This window comes from Neltuma alba, unplaced genomic scaffold, assembly GCF_004799145.2.
Source record: "Neltuma alba isolate B1F8T4 unplaced genomic scaffold, ASM479914v2 tig00003187_pilon, whole genome shotgun sequence".
Taxonomy (NCBI): domain Eukaryota; kingdom Viridiplantae; phylum Streptophyta; class Magnoliopsida; order Fabales; family Fabaceae; genus Neltuma; species Neltuma alba.
In genome coordinates, this window is record NW_021633178.1 from 172,286 (window position 1) to 186,894 (window position 14,609).

The 14,609-nt window shown below is 39.6% G+C and overlaps 3 protein-coding genes across 3 annotated transcripts; all 3 read left to right on the top strand.

Annotated features, from left to right (window-relative positions):
* Window positions 1–435: 435 nt before the first annotated feature.
* Window positions 436–1,849, top strand: LOC114740851 (uncharacterized). The gene is made up of 2 exons (XM_028929096.1): window positions 436–1,130; window positions 1,241–1,849. The coding sequence occupies exons 1-2, from the start codon at window positions 956–958 to the stop codon at window positions 1,489–1,491; spliced, it is 426 nt and encodes a 141-aa protein (XP_028784929.1). The 5' UTR covers window positions 436–955; the 3' UTR covers window positions 1,492–1,849.
* Window positions 1,850–6,250: 4,401 nt separating this feature from the next.
* LOC114740843 (uncharacterized) lies at window positions 6,251–7,445 on the top strand. The gene has a single exon (XM_028929087.1). It carries the CDS (start codon window positions 6,458–6,460, stop codon window positions 6,953–6,955), a length of 498 nt encoding a protein of 165 aa, XP_028784920.1. The 5' UTR covers window positions 6,251–6,457; the 3' UTR covers window positions 6,956–7,445.
* A 4,045-nt stretch (window positions 7,446–11,490) lies between these two features.
* Window positions 11,491–14,400, top strand: LOC114740736 (fasciclin-like arabinogalactan protein 15). The gene is made up of 3 exons (XM_028928941.1): window positions 11,491–13,084; window positions 13,923–14,046; window positions 14,153–14,400. Exons 1-2 carry the CDS (start codon window positions 11,584–11,586, stop codon window positions 13,976–13,978), a joined length of 1,557 nt encoding a protein of 518 aa, XP_028784774.1. The 5' UTR covers window positions 11,491–11,583; the 3' UTR covers window positions 13,979–14,046; window positions 14,153–14,400.
* Window positions 14,401–14,609: the final 209 nt, after the last annotated feature.

Here is a 14,609-nt window from a genome sequence, read left to right on the forward strand (position 1 = left end):
TGCCCAGAAAATGCTCTACCGGAAGGTGAGAGAAAAAAGGCCATTTAGTTAGTTTTGAATTAAACGGATATAATATAAAATTAGAAAGTGATGGAGTATGAGTCGCCACGTGCGAAGTGTGCGTGGCGGGCAAGGACACGTGTGGATGATATATGATTTGAAAATCTCTAAACTTTGGAGAACTGCGTCTTATCCAAATCCGAGCGAGACTCCTGTGTTCTGAAGCATCCAGGCCTTGAGCTAGCTTTGAGAGAAGACTGGAGCGAGATCAAACGGCAATGGGAATCAGGATCGTGTACGGGCTGTTCTTCCTTTCCATGTCGTGCACCTGCATCGTGTTCCTGGATCTCATGCTTCGCCCCGTCTTCTACTTCACTTCTTGATCATTTTACATTAAATAAGGATTATCTCATAGCGCTTTGCCATGGAGACAAATATAGGGTATTAAGTAAGACCAAAAAAAGAAAATCAATTTAATCGACTAAGACTTCTTTCCTCTTCTCTTTTTTGAGTGATTCGAAAATGCTACCCATATTAATTTCCCTGGCCAAAGAAAGCAGCGCTATCCATTTTTAAATAAAGCGTTGAATATGGATAGGGATTTCTGGGGATGAAAAGCGGCGTTACCGAGGGAGTGAAAAAGAAAAGACGGAAGAGTAATTAAAAGGCTTCACTAAATAAGGCCGTTACCTCTATTACTCGTCAAATATAATCGTCCGATAATAAATGGGCGATGAAAAGCGAGCCGAGTAGTTAAATTAAGGGCGTCCATATTTAAGCTTTGTCCATTTTAGTGAAGTTGTTTGCCTATGCAAATCGTGATTTCGTCCCCCTGTAATTGCCGTCTGCATCCATGGGATATAAGAAGTGAGCATCCATTCAATTGTTTTAGAAGCAAATGAAGCCCAAGATTAAATATCGTTAGTGAATAAATAATTGAGAGGGAGAGAGAAGGATGGAGGAGTCATTGGGATTAGGATTCATGGCGGTATGTGCCGTATCAGGAAGCATGGTGTTGCTGGTTCATCATGTTCACAAGCATCTCTTCTCTAACTTCATGAAGAAGTTTGAGTTCGAGATGGGCGGATTGTTGCGCCCTCATAATGCCCACCCCAAGCATAATCTCAGCGGTACCTACGCACAACCCCCTTTTCTGATCTCTCATATGGTGATTACTTCCATCAATATTAATGATTGAGACTTTAGAGCGTCCTTTTTTTGATTTTTTGATTAGTTTCGGAGCACAGACACGAAAAGAAGCTGCGATTCTGTGAAGGTGCATCATCCAAGAGCAGGAATGATCGCAGAAAGGCGACAAGGACAGGGACGAGCTGGGAGGCCATGGATATGGGGAGAATGGTGCTGGTGAGGGAGGGTGGTCCCACATGGAGGAGTGGGCCCAGATTAGAGGACATCATGCCTCCTAATAGGGCAGTTCTTTATAAGGGCATTATGAAATACAGGACTCGCCTGGGCAAATTTGGGTTTTGACTTTTCTTCTTCGCCATTTCTCTCGTTTTCTTGCCTTCGCCTTGCGCCCAAAGTGTGCGCTATTCGTTTTGCGTTTTTTGTGTACATATTTGTCCTGCCCAATTGTGTCCCTGTATATTGATGTCTTCTTTTCTTTCTTGTGTGTGTATGTGTGTTTGTTTTTTTTAATGGGTGATTTGGTTGCGGTGATTAGTGGATTGCCATGACATGAAAGAACTCTCAGATTGTTCTCTGACGTGAGGGGTAAATATTTTTTTTCGTAGTTTCTGGGCAAAGGCTGTCTTAAGCATTTAGGAATACTGATGAAGGCCGGCTATTACAGGTTTTCCATCCTATGTAATTAAAAACCATTTTTCCTTGGCAGACTAAGACATATGATATGGGCCTGAATCCCGAATGGGCCAGCTAATATGAGGCCTTATGGCCCTAAAAGTTAATCATGGACTATTTATTTTGTCCTTTCCTTGTGTCCTTAAAAATATCATCCTGCAATTAACAAACTGTTGGTTAAAATGCTAAACAATCTCATCTTCATAAATGTCAAAACATAAATTTAAACACTCAAAAAACGCAGTTGTTGAAAAGACCTTATAATCTTAATATTCCTAACAAACAAAAAAGTTTAAGTTTAAAATGATTTTAAAAAAATTTAAATTTACACCAAACAAGTGTGTGCGCGCGCGCGCGCGCGTGTGCAAGGCCACAGATTTTAACTCAACCGCGCGCCCACACGGCGCGGGGACTTCCACGGGCAATGTTTTCAAAAATAATATTAATAATAAGTAATCACAGTTCAGCTCTATTGCTTTCTTTCTCTGTTTTCTAATTATTTATTATATTCAGCAATTTTAATTTTATTATTAAACACGCCATCGAATCTTTCATCGAAGGAGTTTTTGACAAAGAGATTGGCATTTGGGCTCAACATGTTTTACTAGTTATCCTTTTTTAAATTATTATTATTATTATTCAATAGTTAATCGCTACTTAATCGCCTTCGCATGAAACAAAAAACAAAAAAATTCATTACACAAGTTCATGATTGTTTTGTTGAATAATTAAAAACATCAGTCTAATTCGAGAGTGAAATTAAAATTCCAGACAGCCGGGAATATTAGCAGGCTTTACAATCTGCATAATATAACTGGTGATTATTAACTAGCATACAACATAGTTAGAATAATCATGCTCCTTTTTTTTTTTTTGATCAAGAGTTTTTCCATTCAAAAGGTCTAGTTTCACAAAGCTGAACAATATTTTTGAAATAAATACTCCTCCAATCCTTAATATAAAACCTCATCATTGAGTTGATTTTAGTTCTAAATATAAGATCTATTTCTCATATTTATCAATTTTTCATAAATTATCTCTATAAATACTCCCTCAATCATAATCAAAGTAGAAAAGGACGGAAGGCTATTAAGAAAAAATAATTATAGTGTTTCAGAAAAAAAAACATGTCATATTTCTTATAATTAACTAACTTACTTAACTTTCTTAATCTAATCAAATTAGTTAAATAAATCTTATATTAAGAATAAGAGGAATATATTAAATTTGAATGTTAAAGAGAGAGATATATCCTTATTTTAATCTTATAGGTTTAATTGTGAAACACATGAAAGAAAATAAACTCCACTGATTGACCGCCTTCTCTTCCACTCTCATGTTGTGGAAGAAAATAAACTCTCACCGTTGAAACGAGTGGAACAGAGAGGAGGGGGGAGATATAAAAAAGAAAAGAAACGTTGGCGGCTGCCTCAAATATGATGAGGTTACAGATATCAGTTACGTGTTCCAGAAAAAACTGTTATGTGTATCTAAGTAGCCTATAAAGGGACACGTCTCAGACCCATCCCCGTTTATCCTCTCTATTTTAGATTCCTTTCTGAACATTATTCGTCACGTGTATTATTCACTCCCCCGCAATGTGGAATAAATAAAATATCTCTATGGTGTATTCTCCCTACTACGTATTTTATACATATGCAGGAAACTTACGAACACCTCTGCAGTTTCACTTCAAACACTGTAATATTTTAACTAGTCTATCCTGTTTCTAATGAACACATCGAAATTTTTTATTTGTTTATCTGTATATACATTTGATAATACAATCCACGATTAAAAGGAAATCAAAAGAATTATTCAAATTATGAGAGTTTAAAATATGCGTTCATATTAGCTGCGAGGTGTTGTGAAACTCCCGTTCGATCGATCAATGCTGTGTTCGTCTCATAGAGGGAGTTTCTATTTGAAATAACTTCTTTTCTGTTTACTTCTCATTTTCTTTGCCCTGCTTCGAGTTGAAAAGGACAGTGATTGTTATTGTTGTTCCAAACCCTACACGTCGCTGATATATTTTGGCCTAATAACTTATGCATATGGCTCAATTTTCTCCATGAATATCAGAGCCACAGAGTGCAAATTAATTTTCAGAAAGGTTTTATAATAAGCGTCGCATTTTAGACCATCCGATCCAATTCTCTCATTCTCGCTTAACAAATATATATTTATATATTATTTGCAATACACTAATAAAAGAGAAAATTCGGGATAAATTTCTCATTAAAAATTTAATTGGCAAATAAGACCTAAGGACTTTGTGCAATTTAACTTCTATTGTGTGCATCTTAACTTTTTTTTTGTAGGCAATTTATCTTTCCTTGATAATCCTCCTTTGCGTAATGTGTAACTCAATTTCCTTTTATATAGATGAAATTCTCTTACGTGCAGATCATATTTTTTGTGTGTAAACTAATCTCTTATATTCAAATAGTTCGGTGCAAACATCTTCTCTTTATGCAACTTAGCTTTTTATGAGTGTAATTAATCTTTTCTTGTACGATCAATCACCATGTGGATTATTTGCAGATTAAATTTGTAACGGGGAATTTGTCTCCAATTTTTCCTTAATAAAAATGCATACATGGGATTTGGCATAGTGCTTTCAAATGATATGAGCGAAGCATTAGGTATGTGGATGGTGGCTCAGAATTTAAAGACGAGGAGGCTTTATTAATTTTAAAGAGTTACATGTTTCGACACGCACGTGGCACGTTATTGAAGGACTTGATAACGAAGAAGGTAAGGCTAAATCTTCCGATAAGGTCCAATCATGAGCTGGTTGTTGTCCGGGTGTGCGGGACTGCGGCGTGATCGTTTGACCGAGTCATCCAGGACGGCTCGAGCGTTTGATCAGCTGTTGGACCAAGTACTTTTCGCCGGAAGCATCCAAGATTGATATCAAATATCAATCCCCAAAAATTAAATCTCATGCATTACGTGAAGCAAGAGATGATGAGCGAGCCTCGGGTACGGTTGTTTTATTAACAACAGCAAGAGTAAAATGACTGTTTTAACATTTGGCTGAATGCTAATTTACACATTAACATGCACAGAAATTAGGGCTGAGCAATGGGCGGGGTGGGCTAACCCGAAGGTTAGCCCATAGCCCGCCCATTTATTCATAAATGGGCATGGGCTAACCCATAACTCGGTAGTAGCCCATTTAGCCCATATTAAATGGGCTACGGGGCAGCCCGTTTGGGCTGACCGGGTTATGGGGTAACCCATTTATTTTTTAAATTTTTTTTCAGTATAATTATTTTATATATGTAACCTTATGAAGCTGTCAATAAATTTTGCATGCCAAATAGCAAATCAAATATGAAATAACATCAACCATATTCAATCACACAACCTCACTTAGATTCACAAACAATTAAAGTCTGATAAAATCATAAAAATAGTCACCAATTATAAAGTCTCATAAACTTTGAAAGTTCCAACTTTTACCTAAAGGATAAAATAAAAACTTAGACAAGTATGAAGGTTTGATAAAATATGAATGAGAAACAATATCATCAATTAAATGAAGAATAAAAATATTTTTAAAAACTTAAAATTTAAATGGGCGGGTATGGGCAGCCCAATACCTTACCCATAGCCCAACCCGTTTAATGGGCTACCCCACCCATTTAAACCCGCCCGTTTATAATCTCTTATTTGGGCTAATTGGGCGGGCTTAAATGGGTAAAAATTTCATGGGTTATGGGCGGGCTAGCGGGTAATGGGTTTGTTGCTCACCCCTAACAGAAATATAATCAGGCATACTAGTTGTAAATAATATATGGAACAAAACACGTGATAAAAAAAAGAAGGGAAAATTAATACCCAGATCCTTGTAGTTTTGTCCCATTTTGAGTTAGGTTCTCAAATTTATTTTCTGTTTTTATCAAATCTTTAATGTTTTAATTGCTACAGCTATAGATCATTCTATTTAAACAATGTTAGATTTAAGTTTACATTGTTAAAGAAGGCCAACGCCACTGAAACTTGAAAAATCACTGTCACCATACAAGCGACCTTACAGGATGAAGGTTCTTGGAGATCAATAGCAGTGGTCTTCTTTATCAGTGTTTAGCTCCATTTTAAACAGAAGGATGAGCGGCTATAACAGTTAAAACATTAAGGATTTGATTAAAAAAAAACTTTAAAGACCTGATTCAAAATGAGACAAAACTACAAAGTCCTGTGTGTTAGTTTTCCCAAAAAAATTTTTTTTAGAAAAACAGTTAATCATAATTTTTATTTGTGTCATTAAATTTTAGATGTCATTTTCTAAATTTCAGATTTGAATCGCGGGGAGTGCACATGAAAAGAGGAAATGAGAAATTAAAAAAAAAAAAAAGAAGGCAGGAAGAAGCCAGAGAGAGTCTCTCGTATAAATCACAGAAACATAGCAAACTATATTTGGGAAGTGCCTCAGGCCACATCTACAAATCGCTTCCTCACCGCTCATCTTCTTCCCCATTCTCTTATTCATTTCCCAACCCATTGTCTCCTTCTTCCGTCATGGAAGCCAAGATCCCTGCTCTGTGATTTTTTTCCCCCCTCAGAGCGCGGTTCTTGGTCTTCCCTCCTCTGAGCTTCTCAGACTTGGCTCCTCTCCTGTTTTCCGATCATGTCCAGGAACGTCCGTCTTCGGCAGGCCGCCTCCGCCCGCCAGGAACCCCTCCTCAAGAGCAGTGGAAGCTTCGTCGGCGAGGTCATCGGGGAGACCACGGCGGAGTGCGCTGTCATATGCTGTTGCTTCCCCTGCGCCGTTGCCAATCTGCTCGTGCTCGCCATCTATAAGGTCCCCGCGGGCCTGTGCCGCCGCGCCCTGAGGAAGAACCGGAAGCGGATGCTGCCGCCGAGGCGGCGTCGCTGCTCGTGCGGCTGCGACGATACGGAGAACCAGATTCACCCCAACGGCATCCTAGACATGTCCGATCTGCAGGCGTCGCCGGAGCTAGATAAGGAGTTGCAGCAGCTGGAGAAGGAGATGTGGGAAAGGTTTTACGGTACTGGGTTCTGGAGAAGTCCGTCCCAGAGAGAATCATCCGACACGATCACCAGCGCCAAACCCAGAATCCCGAGTTCTGCCAAGTGGGAAATCTCCAAGGTTCCCTACCTCTAAAGTCACATCCTCAACATTAAGAAATACACTACGAAACTATAATGTCTCTTTTGATTTTTAAAAGGCGGTTGCGATCAAACGGGGGAAGAAATCTGAAGTTGATGTTTTTGGTGCTAATATTGAATTGAGGGCTTGTGTAGGGCGAGCAAGGCTAAAGCTGAATCCCTGTCTTTTATTAAGAAACAGAGGTTCCTCCAACTTATTGATGAGTGTGATGCCATTGAATTTCGATTTGTATGTTATGCACAAAATTTTCCCCCGTGAAATTGTAAGAACACTGGGAGACACCGCCTCCATCATGGGACACGCACGCTGCCAAAGTTTTGTTTTGTTTTTTTTTTTTTTGTTTCGCAGTAATGAGCTGCGGCGGATAGATCATTGACTTGTCATATATGTTTGTGGAGAATTGACAATTCAGTAGAAATATGGAATAGCAGTGATCAAATTTTTTCCGTCGGGATGTATATATGTTTCAGCCTGGGAGATTTGATTATGAGTTTCTGGCCCTGTTTCCGTAGAAAGAACGTGGATAATCATGCAAGGGAAGTTGGTTAATCTGAAAATTCATGAATGTTCTGGGACCTGGGAGTCGGGAGCGTGGCAGGGGAAGGAGGGGAAGGGCGGCGTCGCATTTGATGATCTTGTTTTCTTTTGTTGGCGGCCTAGTGGGGCCCCATGAAATAGGGAAATAGAGATGTTCCTACCCGCTGGGGGGTGATGGGTTACTATGACTATGTTACCTGCCATTTTGTCTCTTGCCGATTGTATTCAATTGCTGTCTTTCTACAGCAGCCACCCACTTGTGCCGCCACAGTAGTATTTCGTCTCAAAACTAACTAGGACTGCATAGCATGGTTTTATATTGCAGTATTTTACACAGCTAATATGAAAGGAAATATAAACACAAAATGCTATCTTGCTCTAGTTCTGATGTTAATAAGTAATTCATTCTGTTTCTAAAATTTAAATAAGGTATTTTAGAAAACTAACTCATTTGTTATAAATAAATTAATTTTGCGTTACGCTACAGGAACTTTATGAAATCTATGATGGATAACTAATGGCATTTGCTTTGGCGAATAAAAAACCAGAGAAAAAAAAATATGGTGTCCGTAGTACTCATTTATGAACACGCGAGTATGCATGCGAAATCTGGTTAGGGGTCCATATATCTCTCTCTCACCGGCTTCATGCGCTGGGGCTGACATCTGTGAGGCCTTTGATGATTTTAGCTCCTTGGCCAGACACGATTTATTTACATGTATTTTCTTCTATTTTATTTATAAGATTTCGTTTATAGAATTTATAAATAGGAGCGGAAGCGGTATATATTTATTATCTTCTGCCCTTTTCAAAAGCTGATTCTCTTTTATATATACTCACAGGCAACAAGCCAGTGGGCTCATTGCGGATAGAGACGCGTAACTTCCCGATCACATCACTCGTCTAGGGCTATTTTATTCGGACTTTGTGCGCCATACAAAAAATGTCACGATTTGTTTGGTTGCTTGCATAAATATAATACAGTAACGGCTATTCCCTAATTTTGCCTGGCAGGATTTATTTTTATTTTGGAGCTAAACAAACATATAATTTACAAAAATATTAAGATGCCCCTCGGGCCGCAACAGATGACAAATAGAGCCGGGCGGTTGTTGGCGACTACAGCCGATAGCCAAAGGACAAATGAGAAAAAAATGCTTCGACAAAGCCATACAATTGAGATTTGATGAGTACCGCAACAAGCATCAAAACTGGTTTCTTAACATGAGTAATTACTTGTTATATAAAATTAGATAAACTTGTGGTTGTAAAATTGGAGTACCGCTCCCTCTTTTGATATTTTCTATCTCACATATATGACTTTGTCTAATTTCATGTAATAAGTAATCTTTTATATTAGATATTTTTTAAATAAGTTTTTTTCATTCTCAATCTCAATTTTTATTTTTTATTTTTAATATTTCGTATTACACGGAATCTAAATGCTTATTTTCAATTAAATGAAGGCAGCCGTCCTTCTCCATGAATACATATGCATGATTCTTCATTTTTTTTTTTTGGCCATTTGCATGATTCTTCATTCAATCAATGGGTTAGAGTATTTTCATTGGGATGCTGCGTCGGGCGAATGAACTGATTTCCTTTTCAGCAGCCAATAGCCTGCAAACGTGGCCCGTTGTCAAAATACTGTATTCTATTTATCTGTTAACACGTGGCCCAGTTAATGCCCGAGACTAGTAAGTCGCGAGGGCACTGATTGGGCCGCTTTGGTCTTTTCCAGATATTGAATGATCCGTATTGCTAACGGACACTGCATTTGAGCATCCCTCCATGCAGCCAGCGGCCTTCTTTCTTCCAGAGTCCAACACGCTGTTTTCCCAGCATGGATGAATATTTAGTTCGAGAGGCCACGTCAATTAATCAGTTATATCAATAGAATACGAGGTCAGATTTACAGTGGAGCGTAGCAACGTTGTTTGGCTTGAAACAACAATAACAGAGTGTTATCTTACTAGATGGGCTCATTTATATAAATTGCACAGCACTGCTAAATTTTATTAATGATTAAATATTTGGACAGGTTGTTAAATATAAACATATTCTTAATCTTAATATCTGATTTTTGATGAATTCGGGCTCCCATCTCGTCCCTCGTTTTACCCATTTATTTATAATCTTCGTCCAACCCCCAGTTCTGTCACTTTATGCTAAATAAATAAAATAAATGTTCTGCCTGTTTTCCTTTCTTTTTTTTCTTTTTTGCTAAAGTATTTATCCCCACCGTGTTCATTGTGACGTGTTAATATTTTTAGTAAGAATTGCTTGTGTTAGGTCCCCTTGGGTAATATTATTATTCCCGCATTTCTTCTTCTTCTTCTTTTTTTCCTTGCCCTTATTCAAATTTAATAGTTGGGGATGTATGTAGAAGCGTGGGTCGCACTGGCTTGGTTATAAAACATGCGGGCAGGGTTGCTGTTAGCTCCCTGAAATTATTTGCCCAAGGAAATGCTCCAACCCAAGACTTTTTTTTTTTTTTTTACTAAAGTATAGGTATACTTTTATTGGAGGTAATTCTATTCGTGACACTGTCGGGCATTAAATGTGGACACCTCTACCAGCGACGATTCGAACATTAGTTCGCCATGTTATGAGGGATCAGTCTCTTCTGCTAAATCCAACCGTCGTTGGTACCCCAAGACTCTTTTTATTCATTTGTCTTTGGCTAACTTTAATGTGGACAAGATATTATTGCCAGACATAGGAGGAAAATCTGAAACTTAGGTTATGTTTACTGGGAAGAAAATTCCAAAACCTTCATCAGCGCTTGGAAGACTCTTGTAGGTACCTTACAGAAGAGTTCTCTTTTTAATTATGCCTGTTGTCCTTTCAGCATTATAACTCTTTAATTTTGCACCTATTTATATTTGCCTAATGTCACTTTGCCTTTACTTAAAAAAAGAAAAGAAAAGAAGTTTCCTGAAATTGCCGCGAGTTCAGCTCTCCAAATTCAGTAATTCACAATCATATGCACAAGCACAACCACTCATTGCGTGGGCTTTAATATTTCCGTCATTCGCAAACTGACTACACTTGTCCTCCCGCGGGCGCACTAGCTTATCCTCATCGCCAATTCCTCGCAACACTGATACCCCGTGCGCACAAACGCCTCTCTCATTGCAAAAAGTGTGATTACCAAGCCAATACGGTCAGCACTTGGAAAAAAAATTTTTCAAACAAAAATTGTGATCCTTATTTTTTCAGTAAACATATGAAAAAAACACTATTCACATCAATTAATTCTTACTACCTCCGGTCCTAATTATAAGACCCAGTTGACTAATTTGAGGAGATTAAGGAAGTAAGTTAAGTTAGTTATTTGTAAAAAATAAGTATTGTCATTCCTAAAATATCCTTGCTAATTAAGTGTGTTGGCTAGAACTATCATTATTAGAAGGACTATCTTGGGAAAAAATGCATAAATATGAGAGACAAAATGGATTGGGGTCTTATAATTAGGACCAAACTAAAAATCAAATGGGGTCTTATATTAAGGACAGGAAGTAGTATTATTTATTTATTCACTTGTCAAACCTCTTGAGTACAAGCATATTGGAGGAATTGTTAAACAAGAATGTTCACCTATTATCTTCTGATGAAATGGATGGAACGTAATTTCAACTTTTTATATTATATACACAAAAATAGACTCTAGGGGTTGAGGTACAAATATGTGCATGAAAAAAATAATTTCTGCATAGTTTTAATTAACGGGAGTGAGTTCTATATATTTGCAAGGAATGAGAATAGCTTATTAACCGTTTATTTTTCTTTTTTTAATAAATAGTCTGATTAATGATTAATTGGTGGTGATTACAATTTTTTTTTCTGGGTGACAACGGACGATTACAATTTGTTTAGCGTCAAGGACACCCAAAAATATTTTAGGCTTTTAGCAAAGTGAAGAATAAAATAATAAATAATGACCCGATTAAAATAGCAGCTGTAGGCACGGAGCACCAGAGCAGGGAAAAGTGCTGGTGATAAATTGGGGTCGGTAAAAGACGGGGTTTTGCGGTGGTGGCGTGGCTTGAAGATGGGGCACAAACGGAAAACGGTGGCGGCTGATGATAGCTTCTCTTCTCCTCTCTTCACTTCACCTTTCCGCGTGGGTCCCATCATCCAGGCTGTCCAATTTCTACTCTCTCTCTCTGTGCCTGTCTTCCATTTCCATCGCTTTTTCAGCCTCGGCTCTCTGTGTCAGTCAGGTCTCTGTCTCCACCAGTAATCCCTCTCCCTTCCTCTCCCTGAGCACCATGGATTCTCCTGTCTATGGTGTCTCCACCCTCTTCATCCTCTACTTCCTCACTCTTCTGCCCCTCTTTTTTGCATTGCCTCACTCTCCCACTTCCAACCCTCCCCCTCCTTCATCCGCCTCTCAGATCAACTCCAATTCCGTTCTCGTCGCGCTTCTTGATTCCCATTACACAGAGCTCGCTGAGCTTGTAGAGAAGGCGCTTCTCTTGCACAAGCTCGAGGATGCCGTCGCCTCCCACAATATTACCATTTTCGCCCCCCGAAACGATGCTCTTGAGCGCCTGCTTGACCCCGAGTTTAAGCGCTTCTTGCTCGAGCCCCGTAATTTGAGATCGCTGCAGACCCTTTTGATGTTTCACATTGTTCCCAGACGAATCGGATCCCATGAATGGCCCTCTGGGAAATCCGTCTCCGCTCGGCATCGGACGCTGAGCGACGACCACGTGCATTTGATGAGCAAGGGTTCCGGGAAGAAGGTCGTTGACTTGGCCGAGATTGTTTGTCCCGATGACGTTGTTCGTCCCGACGGTGTCATTCACGGCATTGAGCGTTTGTTGATTCCTCGATCAGTCCAGGAGGATTTTAACAGGAGGAGGAATCTACGGGATATCTCGGCGATGCTGCCGGAGGGTGCACCGGAGGTCGATCCCAGGACTCATCGTTTGAAGAAACCCGCGCCTGTACCCGTGGGGGCTCCACCGCTATTGCCAATATACGACGCCATGGCACCAGGTCCTTCGCTGGCTCCGGCGCCGGCACCCGGACCCGGTGGTCCTCACCACCACTTCAATGGTGAACGCCAGGTTAAGGACTTCATCCATACCCTCTTGCATTACGGCGGGTACAATGAAATGGCCGATATTCTGGTGAACTTGACATCTTTGGCCGCTGAAATGGGAAGGTTAGTCTCAGAGGGTTACGTCTTGACCGTGTTGGCTCCCAACGACGAGGCCATGGCCAAGTTAACCACGGACCAATTGAGTGAACCGGGCGCACCGGAGCAGATAATATACTATCATATCATTCCGGAATATCAAACGGAAGAGAGCATGTATAATGCCGTCAGGAGGTTTGGGAAGGTCCGGTACGATACCCTGCGGTTGCCGCATAAGGTCGTGGCTCAGGAGGCTGATGGGTCTGTGAAATTCGGGCAGGGTGAAGGGTCAGCGTATCTGTTCGATCCTGATATATACACGGACGGGCGAATTTCGGTGCAGGGGATCGATGGAGTTCTTTTCCCCCAAGAGGAGGAGCCCAAGACACAGCGTAAAGCATCTCCTCTCGTTAAAGTTGCGGCCAAACCTAGAAGAGGTATGGTGGTTCTTCTGTATGAATGATTTTCCTTCGCTTCTTATTATTTGTTCTGATTGCTTGCTTCCATTGTTTGTATTATCAATTGCTTATGCGTTCCTGACGTTACCCAAAGGGAATAATTGAGGATTGAGTTCTAGGAAAGTATAATCATTTGCTGAGGTTTAGATTGTACGAATGAATTTGAGTTAGGAAGTAGTAGTGATTGTAATACATAATTGATGATCACGGAGCTTTCATTTTTTTTTTTTTTGGGTGCCCGGAGATTTAAGCTTTGGTTTTGACCTAGTGTATAGTTTCTGGAGAGGTTGAGTGAGAGAGATTCCTTCTGCAGTAACATGTGTGCCTTAGAGTGAGCATCGCTCATGGTTGGAGGTCCTTGATTGGGGAAGCCGCGAGGAATTTGCCAAGATTAAGGTTCAGTGGGGGAAAATATAGTACTTGACTACATAAATGGTTTTCTTATTCCAAAGAGTCGGTTCCCCCTTCCCAACTTGCCCATGTGATAATCAATAAACCATAAAGTACTCACGACGCCAGGCTGTGATTCACATCCCACGAACCCACCTGCCATCAATTCGGTTCCGCAGCAGTCTGTCTGACCATTTTACGCCCTCCACTTGGTTGTATCATATCTTTTATGCACAATTAGCATATATTTTGATTCCTTCAACTAATATAGAATTGGTTATATGATCCACATTTAGGGTAGCTAAATTCCTTTGCTTCAATTATCTCTTTTAACGCATAGTAGCAATAAATGAAATGAAAGTGGTCCAATCACGTTGTTATTAGTTGACTTAACATTTTATGTTATCTAACTGGATGGATGCTGCAGGAAAGCTGCTGGAGGCAGCCTGTAGTATGTTTGGAGCTTTTGGACAAATCTGCTAATGAAATCGCTTTCTCAACTAAACGTGGGGAAAAAGAGGAGTAAATTTATGTAAACAGATCGGTAAATGGTAAGTTGACTCACCCTTTATAGCCTGGTTTCTATTTAGTGTTTAGCCTTGTTCATTTCCACGGATAAAGAATTAACCGTCTTTATTTTTAATATGCACGGTGCAGCGGCTGGGGTAATCAGTTGAATACGAAGGATGTATCGTGAATTTAACACCGGAGAGAGCGATTGAGTTGGAGGATTTTCTGGAAACTCGCACAGGATAATATTTTTTGTCATTTTGTTTCACATATTGTAATTAGATATCAATTTTTTAATTATTTTTGTGTGTCGATTCTGTGTATCTGTGGTCTGGATGCAATAAACAAATATTTGAATACGACACCCTTCACGGGTCCATATTTTTTTCTTAGTCTGTGCGTGAATCAAACAAATACATAATCTACTTCTTGCTTAAGATATGAAGCACTTTTTCTTTAGGAGTTATTATTAGGTTGGTAAGCAGCATCGCATTGTTCTTTCTGTTTACAGCTAATGATGAAAAGAACCTTTCAGCGGAGAAAAACATATAAAGGGTTGGGGGGGTAAAAAGGGAAGTCAGACGGAGTTTTGCCTGGATTTGAT